The following is a 22,208-nucleotide window of genomic DNA, read 5'->3' on the forward strand; positions in this document are numbered from 1 at the left end:
TTGAACAGGAACCTCACATTGGAGGAGAAGGCATGAAGGGAGCTGGACTATCACTTGATGAGTTGAAGCTGCTGCAGAGATTTGATCCATCTGCTGTGACATTGCAAGGAATGGATATTAATTCTTTGCAAGACTCCAGAGAAGATGACCTGATTTCATTGGCAAATAAGGACTGTATAGGATTTTTCATTGCAAAATTTATTAAATCGAACAGTAAATAAGGATTTGGGAATGCAACCTGAAAAAATACCTCAGCAAGTCTAAGAACAGTTCAGACGTGCAGTGCCTTTTTTCCTGCTGCAATGTTACCAAGCCAACGGGCTGACGGCAGGGTTGCTATGGCAGCACTAAAATCTGCCAGCTGTTCTGATGGGAAAGAGCCACAGGTTGCAGCAGGAAAGTCACGGTGGGGGGAAGGGTGGTATCATTTGTAAGTCTCCCTCTGCTTTTGTATTTACAGCAGGTCAGTGCCTGAATGACAACTATGTTCACTGATACTGCTGTCTGCTCTGGTTTCCCCGTCTGATGCAGCAAGCGTAGGAAGGGGATGGAAGCTACTTTACGAAATTCAAACATAAATAAAATAGACAGGAACTATTACAATGAATTTTTGGAAAGGGCAGTTTCTGTGGAGGTTTACCAATTAGTTTCCTTCTATAGTGCTTCTCAAAACACTGCAACATTTTACAAATAACTGTTTTATAAATTGATACTTAGAACCTCATTTCTCTTTTATTTTAATACAAGCAAGATTCTCTGTACACATAATATATACACAAAATACGATTAGGCTTTGTAGCATGTCTTTTATAGCAGCATGAATATATTAAACCATCTCACTCTGGGAATGTAAATAAATATTGTTTCAACATCAAACTTCCCATGCATAAACTGTATTGGTTCTGAAATAGCCTATTGGACTGGCTGACAAGTGACAGTTTTAAAATCAAACATTTGTAACAGAAGGGGCTACAGTTATGATTAATATATCAAAAGACAGAAAACAATGCATAATACCATCTGAAATGTTGCAAATCACCTTTCAAACAACTAAGGATATTAACTCTTTATTGGTTAGAAAGCATCAGCAGCTAAACTCATACAAAAATTGAAACTGGGGGAGCATGCTAATGAAAACTGCCTTAGTGCATTACTCAAATTTTAAAGAATCTAAAATTCTAGATGTATTTGAAAATTCTGCTTCAGTTCCAGTTTGAACAGTATTCTCAGTCCTGCTGGAACTGACAATAGTGCTAAAATTAGAAGGAGAGCTAAGGACAATGAAAAACAGAAACTGACGTCTGCGTGTGTTTGGTGTTTCCCTCTCATCAATTTCCAGTTTTAAAAAGCAGTATCTGAAAAACATCTGTCTTTTCACATGTAACTATTTGGTTTGATTAAAAAGAGCAATGTTTCTTTTATCATTTGTCTTCCTACTGCCAGAAGTGCTTTTTGTATTTGCTTGCAAATCAAAACAATCCATACAATTCTCTTTCTCAGTAGTCTGGTTGTTTACTTATATTTTCCATAAATGTTTTGATACTGTATGTTTTCTACTGCTCTTGAATAAAAACCAAATGTTTTTTCTGTCCTGCCAAGTTTGACTAGTACATCCTCTGTAAGGCCTATCCTAACAGGACAGGAAAATGGAACTCTGGTTCACTATTTCACTACTGTTGGTCATTTCTTGCCATTAAATACATGTCTAAAGAAGACTGAAAGTAATTTTGTTTCATCAGTAGTAGGTGAGATATCCTATTTAGAATTATGAAAGTTCATACGATATAATCTTTCTAGTCTAAATATGGTGAAAATAATTACCTAGAAAAAAAGGGAATAATCTTTTATTATAAGAATGTGTTGAACTCTTTAACTCAGTGCTAGTAAAAAAGCATTTTCTTTTTCGCAGATTATAGAAATCTTGTAAACATTAATCACACATAAACTATATACTGAAGTTTGTGTATTCATACAAAGTAAGGAACTTTACCTCCAGTTTCAGTAGCAGGATTTGTGCAATGCTGAATTTGAAAGAAGATTGCTGAATTTTTAGTGGAATATTTGTTGAGACTTCTCCCACTTCCTTTAGTTTTGGATAATAGGCTTTTTAAAGAGAGGTTTCTTGGGGGTGGGAAGAAAATGTAACTAACTTGTAGTTAATTCCAGTGTAATTGCAGAGCAGACTTCACCTGAAAAAAATTACTGATCTATGAACTTTAGCTATTAGGGTTGATCCTGCAAAAGTTAGCTGCTAGTCTTAGAAGAGCACTCAGCATATTGAAGGGCTTGGCCTCTGCTGTTTCCCCTGCTCTGTTGGTAATGGGGGAGGGACTTCTCCATCAGGCAGCGCAGAACAGAAACTCAGTTAGGATGCTCCGTCCCTTGAAGGAGCCAGCATCCTTTCTCTCACGACAGGTCTAGCTAAGTTAGATGACTCAAGTTGGATGGATGCCCTTTTTCTTCTCTTCGAATGTTACTGTGACTTTAGAAGTGGTAGGAATGCTTTCTCATTGACACATTCTGATGGACGGTGTATGTATGTTTTAAACATTTCATATGATTACTTTCCTGATAATATTTACACTTTGAGTCATTGTGCTTCACCAGTTGATGATGCTGAAGCACAATGGAATATATTTATATATTTTATATATATATATATAATATATTTATAAATTAAATTTAAAAAGTTACTGTCATTATAATGAAAGATTAAACCTACAAAATAGATTAGGCATGCAATCAGATCCTGTCATTAAGAAAGTCTGAAAAGTAGTTTTCTCTATTTGCAGAAACAGTGATTAGTAATAGTGCCAAATCTAAATATCTATCTTGGTCAGTATAAAGATACTAAAATAGACAGCCTCATATATTATGAAATTATGATACAGCTTTTTCGTGTTTCAGTGTCATGGAATGCACCAATTTTTCGGATCACAGGATTTCATATGCTTTTTAAGGAATGGGCTGGTGATGGTGATCAATCAAGAAATTACTTTAGAGTGGGTTTCAAATATAAAGAACCTTGGTTTTCTGTTTGATTGTTCATGAATAAAAAGTTTATGAGAAAATCCAATTTTTAACTGCTAGAATTCATTGCAGAGTAGTTATGCATGATAGATAAAAGTGGAAAGAATAAAAGTAATGAGAATACGGATGAGTTAGAAGAACCTGCTTAATCTTGATTATATCTGATATAAACCTTTTCTGGGGCTGCGTAGGAATACATTTGTAGGGTGGTAAGTTATAAAAAGAAACTGTCTATAAAACCACTGTAAGCTCATATGTAATAGTTTGTTATATAAAAGTGGAGAAATAAATTACAGACAAATAGCCAAGCAATAAAATTGATTGAATAACATTTGATTAAAAACATTCACAGTAAAAATGGCATCCACGTATTTTATAGATGATAGAAGAACTAAGATTTTGGTGAAAGATCTGCAATAATGTAATAAATATAAGTAAATGTACACCAGAAATTTTATACTACCTGTTTAGACTTTGTAATCAAGTTTTTAGCAATGTGCTCCATTTTTATGGATGAAATAAAATTAAAGTAAAAAACATTTGGAAAACAGCTTTCAGCCTGATGTTTTAAAGCAATCAGAGGTCAAATGTAACCACAAATCAAAATAAATTTTGAAGAGGCTTAAGGAACTAACAAACACAGGAGGTGGTTTACACCATCTCTTTTCCTTTGAACAGACATTGATTAAAAGCAGTCAGACCACTCACTTCATTCCAGCTGAGGGAATGATAATGGACCCCATTAAAACCTTTGCAGATGTTACAGAACGTGAGCATGACTTTACAAACCAACAGAGCTTAAAAATGGTAACTGCTAACAGATTCAAAAAAGACAAAGCATTAAAGGGAAGTGTATTAGACCTGGGCAGGAACTGCATGTATAGATGAGTAACCAGCTATGCAGGGAGAAGTAAAAATGGGGCTTCTCCCTTTATTCAGGGTTCAGTGAGTGGAATTTCATTTCCTTATCCTCCTTTCATAATAAAGGCTATAGGCTAAGGGTATACAGATTTCTGTGAACAAAGGTGCTCCACTGAAACTCTTTGTGGCTTTAAAACTGATCTTCATTAAACAGGTCAGGAGCCTTAGGGAAAACTATGTATTTAATTTTATTCCTTGAGAAGCAAAAACTGGAACTCTTTGCAAATTGTGAACTCCTGATGCCAGAGACAGAATATGAACTCATGAGCATTCTAGAATAGTCTTTTCAATTTTAGGCAATAATCTATGGATCAGTTTAGTAAAAATAGTTTATTTCAGCTCATAACTCATGAGGATACTGCTTTTGTGCACAAACCTGTTTGCTTATCCCTCCCCACTGTCCTGTCACTTAGCAGGTCTGAAGACTTCTGTCACCTCCTTCCAGTCCCTCTGGAAGAGAATGCTTTCTTCCATTACATCTGTGTGACACTAGGCAACTGGTAAGGGATAGACTAAGAGTACTCAGCACTGACGTATAGTCATTTGAAAAACACACACAAAAAAGTTTGACATCTAACATAAACATGCAGATTTTGAAATGCATCCCATTCCTTCCATATGCTGAAATTCTTTAGAAAAATACAGACTTGAGCTGCCCAGGCTTACATATCACTTAACTATTTTTACTTTCTCCCTTTCCTTCTGTTTCATTGGTTTTACTATTTTTTTAGTTCATTTGAATGCAATTTGTACAGGTTGTTTTGTACCATACATCCATAAGACTCTGGAGCTCACTGGGACCTCCACCATTTCTTGGATTCAAAATCCCTGAAACCAGATACAGAAATACGAACTCATTAGTATCCTAATGCAACCAATAATATTAAACTTTCTATTGGCAAAACTTTGCAAAGACATTTCATCACAATAATCTTTGATATGTCCTCCACTTGGAGTATTTTTAAAGCTTCTTATCAACATAACTCTGTTAAAGTGCTTTTCAAAGTAGTGCTCAGCAGGCAGGTGGTATTGTGCAATATATGTAGTACAAGCTCACATTACAAATGATTTGTCACTCTTAAAACAGAAACTGAAAAAAAGTATCTCAGCAAGGCTAATAAAACTTATTCAGTGAGTCTGCCTAAGAAATACATATGTTTGTTAGTATGTTGTCTATACATAAATAGCAGCACTATAAAAAACACAATTCTATGACCAGTTGGATTTGGATTTGTCTTTTTTATTTTTCTTTTTCTCTCTTTTTTTTTTTTTTTTTTTTTTTTTTTCTGATGTTTATACTCCATGAATCAATATATAAGCCATACTTAAATACTAGGGCTTGGACTATGCTCTTTATTTTCTCATTTATTTTTCTATACACAACTACCTATGCCATAGTTTTCATGTACTACTCAGTGCTTTGAAATTCTGCCAAATATTACTTAAAAAATACTTTAAGTAAGCTGAAAAATAAACACTCTCTGGAGCAAAAGTAAAAAAAAAGAGAAAAAACAAACAAAGCAAAAAAAAACCAAAACCCAACCAAAAACTCAACAGAAAAAGAACAAAATATTCAAGGTATTGAAGTGGAATCACTTCTTATAGGACATGCAACTCTCATGAGTTGCAGGGAGCAACACTATGTACTGCAGCTGGTAAATTAGCTAAAGCCAGGCTATACAGAGCAAGACAATATCACTTTCTTCCCACCTACATGACATCTGATATGATTCAAAAAACAGTCTTTTAATATCATTTTTTACAGATACTCTAAGTATTCTCTTGCATCAAAAACCAGCTTATGTACTCTTCTATATCCATTTAGTAATCCAACAGATCTACTTACCTATTCTTCCTTCCTCTATAAAGCCATTTAGTGATGTTTAGAAAAAGGATGAGAATTTTATTTCTGGAAAAATAACCTTTTTTCTTGTGTTCCCCACAGTTCGTGCTTTGAGCCAAAACCTAGCCTTGAATAATCACAACAGTCAGCAGCACTGGGAGGAATGGCCAGATAACTGACAGCAGAATTTCCCACTCATAGATTGTTGTAAAAATGCTTATAAAGCATCAGGAAGAGGGGTAGCAGAGGAAGGGCAGAGAATGTTTAAGGGAATTTCTTGGATGCTGGGCTAGGAGACTGGCGAAAGCATGCACCTGCCATATATCTTATCCATTTCACTAAAATGATATTCAAAATCAGGCAATGCTGATATTCCCAGAATTGGAATAATAAATAAAAATAACTCCCAGCTAAACTAATTATTATCACACTACAGTTTTTATATAATGTGCTATTTACAGGGAAATACAAAAAGTATTTCATTCATACAAGTACTACAAAGACTACATATGATGCAGAACAGCTTTTACACTAGGCAAGGGTATGGAACCTGGAGTCAAAAATAATAGTGAATTTCCCCCCACTTACCAGTGCAACAGGTGTTCACTGCAAAACAGTGTTCACTCTCTTTGATTTCAATGCATTTTCTCTAGAAAGCTCCTAACAGAGTCACAGTCATATTTCTATGCTCTCATCAGCAGCACAACAGCTTTGGTGAAGGAAAAGCAGTGAGCTGGCTGCAGAGTGGGAATGCAGAGAATTGGCAAGTGTAGAAAAAGTGGAGAAGCTACAAAAATTTATTTTCCAACAAAATAACTCTCCACAAGCTGTGTAAACTTTTCTTACTGAAACAAATACTCTAAAACACAAAGATTTTACATTTCCAGTGAAACTCACAGTAACATTTGCCTGTTTTTACTCTCCTGAAGTCTCAACAAAGAGCCAGCAGATTTATGCTTTCCCAATTACCTGGGTCAGTAAATTCCCTCATATTCCCTGAATGCAATTTGGACTTTTAAATTAAGAGACAGAATGTAGAAATAGACTTGTTGGGCTTTTGAGTAACGTTTGTTTTCTTCAGTAGATTCTCACAGTTTGCTGCCTAACCTGCACACACACACAAACGCTGATCCACCACCCACCCACTCACATACACACCTCCAACATGTGTGCTCTGTTTACTGACAGTAGAACAAAAATTAAGCTGTGCCCATTGCAATATTGTGACCTGAACAGAGAAGAATAATTTATAGCGGTAAGTTCGTTATCTTTACCGTAACTTTAAAATGCAAAATTTGGTTTGCAAGGACAGCATAAGGTATAAGAGTTACACCCTTTATCTCAAGCACTCATCTGTATTTACAATAAGTATAAGCTTTCTGCTACAGAAGAAAAAGTATTTAGATTGAACACTGTTACAGATTTCCTAAGTGAGGCTAGTTCCAGTTGCCAGTAATTCAAAAGCAAATCTGCTGACTTGGCATTAGGACTCTAAAACAGTGTGATCAAACTTATATAGTAAGAAGGTGTCTGCAGAAATAACATTTATAAACTGTATATACAGTACACAGTACCAATACATAGAAAATAGATTTTGACTCCATGATCCCCTGTGTGTAAGGCAAGACTGAATTCTGTCTTCATACGGAGACCACCAGAGGTACAAGCAACAGAGTGGTGCTTAAAACAATATGCAAACCAAGTGCATACAAATTAAAAATCAGAGCAGACAAAAAGTTTTAGATTTTTTATGTGCTGATCCTGGCTTGCTGAATACATGGGACATTATTAAACATCAAATGTAGTTATTCTTTTAAAAAACACTAACAACACCTTGATGGCAACAGATATTGTTCAAGTGGCAGCTACCAAAAACAGCTTGAAAAATGTCATAGTACAACATCAGGAACCCTTCAGTTGTACTACACTAATTCATATAGCACTAACCAAAAAATAAGTATATGAATATTCTATTTCATGCTATTGCTATGCAAGCAACAGCAATACAAATCAGCATACAGAAGTATTACCATATGTTCTGCAAAGAAGAACCCAAGATATTTTCAAGGGGCATTGTTACAAGACTTCAAAGAAACACAAGACTGCCAGAGGCAAAAGTTACTGACGGATGTAAACATCCCTGTTCCACTCTCCTGCATCATTACGTTTTTTCGATATCACTTCCCCATCCTTGTCACAATATTGGTCCCTGGATTTATGACGACTGCGCTGTTTGTTGCATTCATTGTGGTCCTGCTCGCGGTCCCTCTCCTTTGAGCGATGCCGGGATTCTCTGTGTCTGTGTTCACTGATCCCATGGGACTCGTCTCTGTGATTGTGATCCCTGTGAGAATCATAGTGGTCACCGTGCTCGTGTGAGTAGTCCTCCTTTGGCTCTACATAAGCTGAATCTCTGCTGTCTTGTGTTTCTGAGTCAAAAGTTTCTTGCCTGTGAAGGCCTCTGGCACCACTGCGGTGATTGTGGTGTTGGCTGGAGGAAGAGCGGTGCTGGGATTTCCTGGTGGGCTCCACTCGTGCTTCCTCCTCAATGTGGGAACCACTGCGCTCAGGGACCGAATGGTCATTCCTCTGGTCTCCTTGAGATCCCTGCTACCAGAACCAGCAGTGAGGTCAGGAAGTACACATTGAACAACTTTCCCCAATATCAAAGTCAACTAGAAAGTACCATGAAACCAATAAAATTTTAAGAACAAAACAATCCACTTTGAATCTAAACTAGGAAAGAAACCATTAGTATTCAACTTTTACTGAAAATTCAGTATTATAATACAAACAATTCTTTATACTCTCATCAAAACGTAGGGTGGCATGTGGGTTATTCTGTGGCACTTTCTCATTTTTTGTGATGCTTCTGACTACTCCAGTTAGCAATATTTGCCACCACCCTCCAAAGAAAAAGAGAGCATGCATAAACAGGACAAACTGCGGAAAAATTAAGAGGAGATATCATGCCAGGAGAGGGCATATAACAGTTGAGAGTTTACAGATGCGTGTTTGGAAACAGCCGCTATAGGAAAGTGATTTTAGAGGGCTGAGGAGGTGGATTCCAGCAAAGAACCAAAGTACAAAACCTTGGCTCTTACAGAGTAACTTCCAGCAAAGAACCAAAGTACAAAACCTTTGCTCTTACAGAGTAGCTTTTTTTTAAGGAAAAAATTGCAATTGATTCTGTTATGAATAAAGTTTGTATTATGATACTAATAGTATCACTGACCCTCTGTTTTCTCAGCAATAATTTCATTTCTTCCTGGTAATGACAAATTAAATATTTACCTAATAATTTTAAGAGCTCAAGAATACAGCCCATTGCCAAGAAAAGCAGGAGAAGAGTGATATTATCACATAAAAAATTTCCTAACACACCACTGCTATTAAAAGACTGAAATAAAAATTACCCGGTAATAAACCTACTCTTCACCAGCATAAATGCTTTGAAATCACTGCAAAATGAACAAGTGGCATTATTTACCTCATTTGGGGGTTTCAGTACATTACCCTGCTTTTACCCTGCCAAACCGCAGCTAAAGACTTTTCAGGATTAATTGCAAAAATTTTAATAGTTAATATTGAACTTCTCACACAAAGAGAAGAATGTCAAGACAAAATCATCTCTGCTGCCACAATATTAATGTAGATTTCACCAGAGTTATACAAGCATTTTTTAGTGAGACTGTCTGAATACCAAAGTTACTCTTAAGTTTGCCCTTCTATCTTCAGAGTTGTCTAAAAATAAGGATTGCCCCCAGGGCAGCTCATGGACGTATCTTCTTTCTGTCTTTCTGTTTTGTGGAAAAGAGCTAGGGGAAGGAGGAAATTTTGTCCTTCAGCCACAGATCCTGGCAGGTGGGCTTCCTAGCAACCCAAAAAGTAAAATTACAGGAAATTGGAAAGGATAATAATCTGTATTTAATCAGAAACTTATAAAAAGCAGCATATTTCAAATCAGCAATTTGGTAAATTTGACAAATCTTAATTTTCTAAGACAACATTTTGTTACATAAACTACTGAGAGATGAGCTGGGTTTCAAATTTGAAATAAACAGTATAGATGAGAACAACGTAACAGGAATACCAGTCAAATTTCTTATTTGTTCTTGCTTTTGTGATTCTCAAGATGATTCTGATTTGCCAGAAAGGAATAAAATTGTAAACATGAATAAACCTGTTCAAGGTGAAATGAAATGACTCAACAGAGTCATTGTGAATTGTAAATGAAATGAAGTGAAAAGCAAAAGAGTCCAAAGCAGTGCCTGTTTCGCATGTGTAAACCCAACTTTCACCAGTTCATCACCATGACTGGTTTTAAACATGGTATACATGTGAAACCCTATGATTCTCATGTGGTCAAATGCAAGTACCCATACATAATTATGACTAATTCTGTCATTGCTATGATTTGAGAACAAATGCAAAATGTGAACCTGCCTTGGAAACATTGGTACTTTTACAAGCTCTGATGCATCTTCTGTGCTATGATGAGCACATGTGAAAGAGCACAATGAATAAATTTAGAACCAATACCTGCAATTTCAGTATAGTGTAAGGGCTGTTGGGATTTACAGGCAAATTCACTGACAGTAACTTTCATTAAATATTACAGGGATACTGAAAAGGTAATGTCTGAATCTGGATTAGAGTCTGGCTTTTTGGCTCATGACCAAATTCAGGCTCTGATTTGAAATAGATTCTTCAGTGGAGGAATTTTATGGCCCAATTTCATAAGGGTTTTTTGTGTAAAATAGAGAAGGTTTGAGATAATCCTATTTCAGTACTCGGTTTGTACTTTCAAAGAAGTAGGGGCTCTTGGAAAGAAGTTTAAACAGTGTTGAAAGAGGAGAGAGAAGCCTTTGTCCACTGAGTGAATTTGCATTGCTCCTTATTTTCAGTGGTCCCTGACCACCTGCACCGTATGTATGTGAGCTTGCTCCAGTCCTTTCACAGTTAGCCAAATATTTCCACACAAGTTTGTCTCTCAGACAGACACAAGGTGTAAGGTCTTTGCCTATTTAATTTCAAACCATCCCAGGAGGCCTCATGCCTTCAAGCACCTCGTGCTATGCAATGCACACAGGCAGCTTTTCATGCTGTAAAAATGCCACTCTGGCAGCTGGCAACACAAATCTCTCCTTATAATGTACACTGGGGATTTAAAAACCACAAACCCAAAATGTGTTTCATGGCAAAGGGGCACTGCATTAGCCCCAAGGGGAAGATGACTCCAATGCTCTGCAGTGTGGATGTGGCTCCCCCGGACCAAACAACTGGAGGCTTTTCCCTGCAGAGCAATTCAGACAAATGGCACAGGCATAGACTTAAAATTCTCTAAATACAGGGTCTTAACACTGTTGAAAGAATGGGTTCAGCAACCATCATTAAGAAATAGACCCACTCTGTGCCTAGGCAATGACAAGCTCAGGTTTGAGATGTCAGCTGAAGACATATCATAGGAAAATTAAACCAAAGGGAACAGAAAAGTTTTATGTTCCATAAAGGACCCCTGTTGATTCACACTTCTGTGTTAGTAGACCTACAATCAAACTGTGAAACTGCAAATACACCTTCATTTTTAGTCCTTAAAATAAAAATCCGTTAGTGTGTAAGGAGACAGCACAGCATTCAGAAAAGTGTTATTAAAACTCTGCACAGTTCCTCCAGAGAATGTGGTTAATACAATGAGTATGTGAGCTATAAATCCACACGCCAAAAGCATAAAAAACTTGAGCAAAATAATTTAGAAGTTTACAAAGCAAAGAAAGTTTATCTAGCAAGACTGCACACAACAATACTGAATTTCATACTCAGAAATTCTTCCAGCTCACAATTTTTTCAAGGTGTTTCAGCTCTGAGGACAGAAAAAAAGGTAGAAATGAGCTATACTTTACAGTCTCTTTTCCTGTAACTGTGTCTGAAAGCAAGAGGAGAGACCCTTCAAGATGACTAAAGAAAGGCTAAAGAAATATTTCTTGTTAAACAACAAACCTGTAAAGTCTGTGGTTTTTGAATGAGAAGTAAATTATTTGACACAAAAAATTGTTTTGTAAAACCATAAAAAAAGAGCACAACTTTTTTGCATTTTAATTTGAGCACAGATACATTTTTTCCTTTTTAAAAGGAGGTGCTTTTCTTAGCCAAAGTTATGAATTGTAACTTGCACATGTATATAATTTATGGGCATATATTGAACTTAGGTAGAAATTTAGATGTAGTAAGTCTTTATTTGATCCGTGACAGATCTATTTTATCCCCCTCTGTGATCTTCTCAGCCTCAAGGTGTCACTCACTACTTATAATGACGTATCATCTTTAAACACTTCACTACATATCATGCAACACATATCCAAAGGAAAGCATCTCTTTATGCTGAACACCTCAACAAAATTATACAAACCAAAAGTCGAAGGAGAATAGAGGGGACAAAATATGCCCAAATCAACAGGCACATCAGTGCAGAGGCAGGAATAAAGCCTGCTTTTCCCAGCTCAGTGGAGAGTGTCCCTGCTGTTCAAAACACAGAGCCTCTCAAGGTCTTTCTGCACAACATGCAGTGCAGTAGGATTGGATGGGACTAAGAGTTTGGTCAGAAGGAAGTCTGTACTTCTCACAGCAATGGCCAATGAATAAAAGAACAAAGGAAACACCGGAAGGGCCACTTTGACCTTGAGTCTTTACTAATACAGTCAGTCATCCTCAACCTCTACAGCCTATGGGAAGATTGGATAAGATTTCCCTCTGACATTTGTGGATCTGCCCTGTACATAACCCAGTTTGTCATGCAGGGCCTCTGGGGCTGGGATTTGCCTATTAGTGATAGTCTGCCCATCAGTCAGAACATTACCAGGCGCTGGAATGTGCATGGTCTTAGTCTAGTTTTATTTCTCTGACTGGATCACATGTGGCCAGCTATAAAATGCTCATGGCTGATACAAATATTACTGGCACAGTGGTGTCCTGGGCACAATAAAACCTGAAGTATTCCATTTCACATCAACATATGTTTTCAGTCAGGCCAGCTTAGTCCTTGGAATCAAAACCAGCCCCCTAGTCAATACACAAACACATGCTACTATAAATTCAATAGCAATAACAGTAACATGCTTGCATTTGCCTTTTATACTGAAAATAGGTGAATGTCTACTGAAAAAGCTCTTAATCTATCAACAACAGGAAAACATATTCAGCATATTCTAGTATCAGCCTGAATGTGCTTTGGAAGGAGAAGTTGGCAGAAGAAAAAAAGAGACGGCATAAAAACTGTACCTGTAAATTAATATTTGGACCTGGGCTAATAGGAAGGGTGGCTGTTGCAAGTGTGCGAGTGAGAAGCTGGTTAGGAGGATTGCTGCTAGGTGGATGTGTGGCCTTCCAGTAGGCTTCCAGATAGTCAGCAAGGTGCTCACAAGCATCTTCAAGCTGGTTCTCATCAAGAATTACATCGAACATTTCCTGATAAAGGAAAGGTTTTAGTGAGAATAATCACCAGGTAAAGGGAGATCAGCTAGAGACATTGATCATGCTTTCCATGAATCAAAAATGAACCACATTTTTAGTACTTGTATTAAGACTTTTTACCTTTTTTTGTGTTTGTTTTTCTGAATGCAGTTGATACAAAAGACCGTAATCATAACTAGCACTAATGTTACACTTGCTAAAGCAAGGCCTTGTGACTTCCACATAGTAATATACAGAGAGTCAAAGAAGACAGGGAAGAAGCATCTTGAACAAATCTTAAATTTACAGAAAGAACAGATAAATATTGAAGAATTAACTACTGAAAAAATGGAATGGCAAGAAAGGGATTCAATCCCCTGTAGAATAAGAAAACTACGGCAAAATAAGTGCCACTAAGTTATAACTAACAACAATAACTAACAACAGTAAGAATACAGATAATTCAGTTTCCAAGTGTCATACAAGTATTAGGTAAGAGATTAGTCACACAGTCTAATTTTAGTGTTCTAAACTTAGGAGTTGAGTTTCATCCATTTCCACCCTGGTCAGGGAGCAGAAGGCAGCTTTGACGGCCTATGGAGGTCTCCAGCATTCTTCATTGACTTCCTGGGGACCTGAGCATTGCTTAACTGAGATGTTTGAACTTAAATGATAAAGATGTTCCCTTCACTCAGCTCTGTAACTATGGCAAATTATATCTGCAACTTAACTGTACTCTCATCTTCTGGTTTCTTACCCATACTCTTGACAGCTGAGTATGCAGGCAGCAAGGCATGCCAGTTGGGGTGTCATCACCTCCCCTTATAGGTGGAAACGGAGAGAATTTGCTTCAGTGCATATCTGAAGAAGAACTGCAGAGCTGCCAGCTATGCAGTACCACTCAGCTCTTTGCCAAAACCCTGACCAAGAACAACAGCAGTGGTGGGCTGTGCTGACAGATGTCCCAGAGGAGTTACTCAAACCACTGGCCTTACTCTAAACTACCAGAGATAAAAGCACAGTCACTAAGAGGGTTCATTTTTAGAACAATAACCCCCTAAAACTTATCAAGTAATGTTACTTGATAACAAATGTTCAGTTTACTGAAGCACTGACTGTATCAGCACACATCCCAATAACTGATTGTAACTAAGACTTCTTTTCCCCTGCACCCTAGTGCAGAGCCCCAAGACCTCAGGAGGTGTTCTGCAGAAAAACAATAGTTAAATATGGCCAGAAGAGGGCAAATAATCCCGAAAATTATGTAATTAACCTCGTGCTTGAAAAGAAAGGCACCTTTCAGAGACAAGACATAAATTAACAGTAACTCACAGGAGGACACTGTGCCAGTTTATCAGCTGCCACCATCTGAACATTAAGGTGTTTGGCCTGAGATTTCCCTCGAGATTTGATCAACCTCTGTAAAACCTGTGAAAAATAAGACATTAAAAAAAGTGAGCAGGCTCAGACTTAATATATAAATATAACCACCTAAAATGTTTACATTTGAAACTGCTCACATGAGCAGAACAAATTTGCTGGCGTCAAGAACATTTTCCATGTTCCCTCATCCAGGATGTGCTAACTTTGATTTACATCCAAATATCTCCTTTCCTTTACAAGCACTAAAAAGTTCCACTCCTGCCTTTTCTCTGCTGCTCTGGTTTTGTTTGTTTCTAAACTGAAATTTTTAAATTGATCTCCTGAGTTCTCTTCCCACAAATTCATTTTTCTCTTTCAAATGCTTCTTCACAAGGTCTGTGCAATTTTTTTACACACAGTGAAAGAGTATATTATCAGATGTTAAAGTTTAGCAATCAGTCTGTTACTCATTCTATGAAAATCCTTCTTTCATTTCCATATTATTTTGATTTAACAAACCATGAGCACTACTTATGTGATTGATACTAAAAGTGCAATTCCAATTAAAAAACTCATTGGACCTACAGCATCTTTTCCAAAATAGGTTTTCGATAACACTAGAGCTCAGATACTTTTTTGATTATTAATGCTTCACTATCCAAAGGAAAGCAGTAACAATATATTGGTGAGAACCTAAATGAGGACATGAAATTTTCCGCATTTAAAGCCCCCCCATAAAACCCCAAAACAAACAAAAAAACCAACCCAACCCCATAACCCCCCAAAAAACCCCAAACAAACAAACAAACCAAAAATAAACAAAACAAAACAAAACAAAAAAACCCTGAGAGAACATGAAGGTATTAAAATATTTACCTTAGGAGAAGAAATCTTTACGTATACTATAATGGGGGCCAGAGAGGTTTTGCTCAGTTGAGCTGGGTGGTTAATGGTATCAGCATCAAGCACTACCAACTGCAGTGTCCTGGCTAATTCAAAAATCCGTTCAATTTCACTCTGAACTTCAGCTGCAAAGTAGAAAATTAGAGTTAAGAAAATACTAAGAAGTGATTAGTTACAAGAAATGTAACACTGTAGTAGACTGGTGTGGTGCTCCTCCTCTGGTTGCTGAAGTTGTTGTTACCTGTGCATTTCCCTGGCACAGAAGGATAATGAATACAGCGTTACTGAGAGCATTTCACCCTTGTTCTGCTGCCTTTGCAGGCACTGCCTGCTTCTCTCACCTCACCAATTCCTGCTATTCCGGTCTGGAGAGATACTGATAACACCTTATTACATGACCCCAGACCACGCATATAAGAAAAAAGGGTACAAATGCTTGCTGCATCAAATAGCAATCTTACTATGTCACAAATGTGCTCCATGTAAAAAATAATGTCAGCTCAGACTTCAGTCTTACCCAGGAACCAATTTGCTCAAACTGGTGTGCTTGATGAGATAGGCATTAGGAAATAATGATCACTATATTAGTAGAAGCTACTGTTTTACCATTTACTTCAACTTACCAAAGCTCTGGAAAACAGGTTTTTTTCTACTGGCTTCAGTATGGTATCACGTTAAAAATTTGGCTATTATGTGTAAAACACTTTTAGAAGGGAAAATAACTGAATAATCCAAATAATGCTGTGGTATCCTTCTCACAATCCTAGGAGCTGTGGAAAGCTGATTTTCCCAGAGGAAAATCATCTCTTCTTCTGGTAGTCATGCTCGCAGCTCCTCAGCACCCTGTCTGATTGGCAGTACTTTCCAGGGCAAACCTCTCCAAGACAGATGGGCTGCATCCGCTTTCACAAGTGGTGTAGAAACTGTCTTCATTCCCCAATGAAACAAAACTACATCTTATAATAGCAAAATCATCTTTAAAATGAAATCACATTTTCCTGCTCAAATCTTGCTACTGGCTGATTTCACAGAGGAATTAGAGAAGCTGAGTGATTTGTGCAAGTCCATAAAGAAAGTCATTGGGCCAGACAAGACTAATTCATATAGGTTTCCCTTTAAAGGTTGTGCACGCTTCATGAATCAAAACCAGATTAGATATCTAGCCCATTCAAATAGAGTATTAGAAGACAACCAAGAGAGACTTAAAGGTCAAGAAGAGGTACCAAAAATTTAATAGAGTTTCTTGAAATTACATTAGCAGCCTTTTGTCTATTATGCTGGCAAAAGCTTAACTTTTGCTTGAAAACACAACCTATGTGATTTGGCCAGAGAAAGAGTTTTCTACATCAAATAGTCTCTTTCAAGAGATATGAAGATATTGATTTTTTCTAAATAAATCAGGCACTATAAAAAGATTGCAAAATTTCCAAGAGAGAGCACGGCATCTCAGCTAGTATTCTGGTCCCAAATCAAGAAGTGATTGCTATGATCATTTTATAAATGAGGTAACATCTAAACGGTCATCAGAAAATCTATATATTATATCGTTTATTGAAGGAGGTGGACATTGGTTTGGATTTATTAGAGATCACCTCCAACTGTTTGTGGTTATCTGGAGTTTTGGGTGAGCACATACAATCAGTCTTTTACAGCAGTGAACGTTGTGAGATGTGCATGGTGTGGCATGGAAAACATCAATGCACGCTCTGCTGCTGGTCTGGAAAAATATTGTGGTCCTGCTGCTGTCTGAATTAGGACGACATTTTTTCAGACAGAACTTTTGATGGTCCTTGGCACATTTACAATTACATTTTCTACAACTTTGTTGCATCTGCTGAAACCACTGTCTCAGAGTTTTAGAAGACAGTCAATAATCTATCCCTCATTTAAGTTCAAATGACAACTAGAATAAACATATCAGAGATAATTTGTCACGCTGTTCTGATGATGAGTTTTCAGCTTATCCTGCAATTTCAAACCAGGTTCAACACTTTAGACAGTATAACAATATTAGTTAATGTATCATTTTAAGAGCATTCCAGACTGCTAAAAAACTCTTGTTCAAGACAATTTATAACCAGCAAAATCTGTCTCTATGTCATTGTATTGTAATTTTGTCTGTGGAAGCAGTATTTGCTACACTGCTCAAAGCACTTTTCTGCCAGTAGAGAACACGTCTCTGTGGACTACATTTCCTGCTATATTTTTTGAAATGCCCTCTGCCAGGGCAGAGTATACCTCAGGGTCATTTCTATTGTGAAACACACCCATGGCAATAACTGCAGGTAACTATGTCCTATGAACCAATAATTTCCACTTGAGTCAGAAGATAGGGAGATTTTTTTTTTTTTTTTTTTTTGTCAATTAAAATGCATTTTGGTACTTATTTTTCTTAACTTGGGTATAGGAGGAAAGTTCAAGAAACTCCATTGCATGACTGGTGAACTCGTGTCTCTACCTCTTCAGTCAGGAATAGATGGGAAAAATGCCAGAGGGATAGCTGAAGAGGTCGTGATCTCCTGTTCCTTAGAGTACTTCTTCAGCTTCTAGAAAAAACTTTTGCTTGAAATCCTTTTTGAATTCCAACTTTACAAGATTGTTGCAATTACTTACATAATAGTAGCTTCTCTTTTTGGATGACAAAGGCTTTATCCACTGCTACTGCTATAGTTTTCATTTTTCTTTAGACTATCTCTCAAAACCCTAATTCTCTACCTGTAAAAATTCCTTCACAACAAGACATTCAACATGAATTTTCTCTCAGACTTTTGCCCAAAGTAAGCAAAGAACTCAAAAAGTCATGTGGGGATAGTAAAACAAATGTCACTGGTAGTTAAAATAGGGAGCTGAGAACAGTGACAGTAGGGTATCTTCAAAGCAGCACAGTAATAGCTTTGCAATTTTCCCACCTCCATGAATACCATCTATTTATAATAATGTCCTTTTTTATGTACTGGAGAGACATAAGAGTGAAGTTATAACACTAAACTCCAATAAATTGTATTTAACAATCATAATGAGAGGTATAAAAATAATTAGAATGACTGTGACAATCATCATGAAATACTGACAGCCCAGCTACAACACTCAAACCCAGAAATCAGCTACCAAATTTTAAAGTGACCCTTACAATCTATTTCATATGGTCTCCTTGGTAACCAGAAAGTGAATGTATTTTAAATGACAGGAGCACTCAACTATTTATTCCATATAATAAGGAGTCAGCTCTAAGAAACAGTAAGTACATATCTCCCAGAGAGTTTTAAATACAGCACATTTAAACTTATTTCCAAATATTAATAAACCAATATCACACTGCACCTTGAACAGATATTCAGTGCAATGAAAAAGTAAATCGCTTAGCCCATTATGGAAGCAAATATTCTTTACTGATGTAAGTTGGACCTCACAAGTGAATTCCAAGTAAATTCCAAGGAAAAGTCATTCCCAGTTCACAATAATAATCTCACCTAAAATACTGGCAAAGATACAACAACATTTTCTCTCTGTCAATTCACTAAGAACATGATGAACTGGGAGTCACTTATGTAATGCCAAGGTACAGGAACATTCTAACTGCTACACAGCTGGAGAAGCACAACCCTCTTGCAAACCTGGGCTGCATCCACAGAAGCCTGGAGCCACTGGCACTCTCAGCTTGACAGAGCAGTGGCTACGTCAGCAATTTGTTTCAACAAGACCCTGATGAGAGGGCAGAGATGTAAAAGGGACGCGCATCTGGCCTGCAAAGGCCCAAGTGAAGTACAAAACACTGCTTAGAGGCAGCAAAGAAATTTTGATCTTCACAAGGAGCAGTGAAATTCACATACTCTCAGCTGAGCACAGTACAGCTTTTATATCCCATTAAATTTGACCTGTCTATGGTATGGGTGGCTCTGTTTTGTTTATTGAAACAGATCATAGGTAAATTATGATTTCAACTTCAACAGGTGCAGAGACAAAGCATTCGAGTTTTTTTTTAAACATGGCTCCTAATATTCCAGACATATGGAATAAAAAGAACACAACTCTGTCAATGTATACAATACAAAATGATTAGCAACATCTTACACAAATGGCTTTGAAATAATTTTATAAATTAAGGAGAACAGATATCAGTAGCCATGATTTTTTAATGCTAATTCTTTTATAAAAACACAGTTACTTAAAAATAATTACCACTAAACTCCATGACTATAATTAAAGTATTGAGAAGCATAAGGCAACCTCAGGGTTTCCATAACAAAGGTGAAAGAAAAAAAACATAGTTTTTTATCCCAGTGCCTTAAAACCACATAGAATGTCTTGCACCAAAAAAAAATGCTAGAAATGAGTAAAGGCCATATCTGAAATCCAAGAAAATCATAAATAAATAAATAAATAAATAAAAGGAAGTGATAATTATTGAGCTGTGCCCACATAATGAGAACAAGATCATGAGCTTGACTGACACAATTAAAATTTTTAATTTTAATTTGTGAGCATGCGTGTGTACACACATGCTTAATATCAAGTGAAAAATCCCCAGTGTCTCTCCATGGGGTACTGCTGTGAGCAGAATGCAGGCCATAGCAGGCTACTCCTGACTGCACCAGGGATCTGTGCTCACTGGAAACAAAGCAAAGAGGTTCCTACCAAGGTGATCCCATAAGCTACAAGGGGTTTGAGCCCAGCAGAGAAAGCTAAGAAGGAACCCCACAGGTATGTAAGTGTTTGGCCTCTTTCTTCTCATCTTCCTCTTTCCTCCCCTCAAGCAGCAATGCTGCTCTGGACAGGTAGGGAGCAAACAGGGGCTTGGCCTGGGCAGTCCCCATTCCTTCCCAGGCAGGGAGGCTTAATCTCACAGTCTCCAGGCAGGATTACATGACCAACCTCACACTGCAGGGTGGCCCAGTGCTGGGGAGCAGAATGATTTGTGCCTCTACTCCGGCATATCTAGCTATGAAGGAAGAAATCTTGGAAAAAATAAGCAAGAGGGAATAAATGGTTTAGATTAGTCCAGAGGCAACTGGTCAAAAACCACCTGGATTACAGGCATTTTAATCAAAAGTCTAACTTAAATGTAGTTTTGTGAATATACTTAGATTTCCCTGGTCTCCACCAAATACCTTAGCCACTAGCTTGTTACGTAAGAAGGGGAGGGTGGGAGTGGGAGGATGACAATATTTTCCAGGAAAAGTGGCTGCATGTGTTACTCATGCCTAACAGATGGGGCTCCTGCAAGGGATGAGGCAGAAAGAAGCATGTCTGCTCTCTGCCTGGAGCTCCTGTCTGGGCTCTGCTGAAGGGGAGCTGTGGGGCGAGCTGCAGGGTTTTCCTCCTCCTGCCTGCTGAGGCTCAGTTTAGGCAGAATTCAGATGGCTTTTAATGTACACACACGTCCAAGTGGTATTGACAGAAACAATCCCATGTTTGGAAACCTCAACATAACCAAGATCTATTTATAATGGACTAACATCTCCTGAAATGCAGCACTGTAATTATGTGAAAATATAAAACAAATAGCATCATTTAAAAATACTAAATGGCACATAAAAATGTCTACTTCCTGCCTCATTTCTCTGGGCTAGCAAAACAATAGCATTCATGGAATGATGCTTCTTATGCCAAGTTTAAACTGGAAGTAAATTCTAATGGCCTATGAATGGAAAAGATTGAAAGCAGCAGATTGCAGCAGTAACACAAGTGGCTGAGCACTGCACAAGGGTGCACTGAAATGACTGTGCCAGGAAGAAGCACGACAGCTCCAGAAGGTGCCATGCAGCAGCACAGCCCTGCTCCTATCATCAAGCTCCCCTGCACTCTGTTAAGGAGTAATTGTAATAGGAAGACTGGGCAAAGAAGCAGTCTAACATCTACTTGCCCAGGGAATCAAGCGTCTCTGCATAGTTCAGAATGGATATCATCATGTCAGGCTGGCAATAACTTGGGTATTTGTGCACCATGCCTCATTACTGAGTGCAGTGCTATAGGTTTTTACAGATCTAGTCCATACACAGGCACCAAGGAAGTGTTCCCTTGGTCTGTTGCTTTTCTCAGAATAAACATAAATAACAATGTTCAGCCTTTCTCACAGATAGGATGTGGAATTACTCCATCCCTGGCTATCCAACCCCTCCTGCTGATGGTGTGCCACTCACAAAACATTTGCGTATTCACTGAGTGGGAGAGATACTGACTCTGCAGCCTGATGCTCAGAGTGGGAGGCAAAACACATGGATCCCAGTTCCTTCTCCAGGGAAAGTTTAATTATTATGCAAAGTGCGTAAGTCTCAGCCAGACCAACCAACAGCCATCCTAAAGGTGATCATAGCCCTGTCATGGCAATGGGAATGATGAGTCCATGCCTCTCTTAGCAGAGAACACAACTGAGCCCAGACTTCTTTGCATTCTGGTTAAACAACATAAACTTTTAGTCTTGGATAAAATGGGGACACAGACACCAACTTTGAAAATCCAAAAGCTCTTAGCTGCTATTTTACTGCATTCTGGTTCAAGGCACGATCAGGTTTACCAGGTTAACATTTAATACCTGAGAGTGAGAGTTATGAACATTTGTCACAGCTATCTTGAAGATAAAATTATAAAGGGACAATCAAGATTTTCCGTAACATATTGAACCTCCTTTATTTTCTTTGAACTATATTAGATCTCTGAGACTTTGGGAAAGAAATACTCTTGGTTAAGCCCAAATTTTGCA

The 22,208-nt window shown here is 37.6% G+C and overlaps 2 protein-coding genes across 10 annotated transcripts in view; one reads left to right on the plus strand and one right to left on the minus strand.

The window, feature by feature from the left end:
- NSUN6 (NOP2/Sun RNA methyltransferase 6) overlaps positions 1 to 1,691 on the plus strand; it is a 22,319-nt gene extending 20,628 nt beyond the window's left edge. For 5 of the 6 annotated variants that reach the window (XM_083857705.1, XM_083857702.1, XM_083857703.1 and 2 more), the window contains one exon: positions 9 to 1,690. In XM_083857705.1, coding sequence (XP_083713831.1) covers positions 9 to 221 — 213 coding nt within the window. In that variant the 3' untranslated portion in view covers positions 222 to 1,690. Of the gene's footprint in view, positions 1 to 8 lie in introns of all 6 variants that reach the window. The other variant, XM_083857707.1, reaches the window with a different exon arrangement.
- CACNB2 (calcium voltage-gated channel auxiliary subunit beta 2) overlaps positions 722 to 22,208 on the minus strand; it is a 247,294-nt gene continuing 225,807 nt past the window's right edge. For 2 of the 4 annotated variants that reach the window (XM_083857665.1, XM_083857667.1), the window contains 4 exons: positions 15,482 to 15,633; positions 14,576 to 14,671; positions 13,073 to 13,258; positions 722 to 8,404 (listed from right to left, as the gene is read on the minus strand). In XM_083857665.1, coding sequence (XP_083713791.1) covers positions 7,913 to 8,404; positions 13,073 to 13,258; positions 14,576 to 14,671; positions 15,482 to 15,633 — 926 coding nt within the window. In that variant the 3' untranslated portion in view covers positions 722 to 7,912. Of the gene's footprint in view, positions 8,405 to 11,613; positions 11,658 to 13,072; positions 13,259 to 14,575; positions 14,672 to 15,481; positions 15,634 to 22,208 lie in introns of all 4 variants that reach the window. The other 2 variants (XM_083857668.1, XM_083857666.1) reach the window with 2 other exon arrangements.

This window comes from Zosterops lateralis (genome assembly GCF_965231275.1).
Source record: "Zosterops lateralis genome assembly, chromosome: 1".
Classification (NCBI taxonomy): domain Eukaryota; kingdom Metazoa; phylum Chordata; class Aves; order Passeriformes; family Zosteropidae; genus Zosterops; species Zosterops lateralis.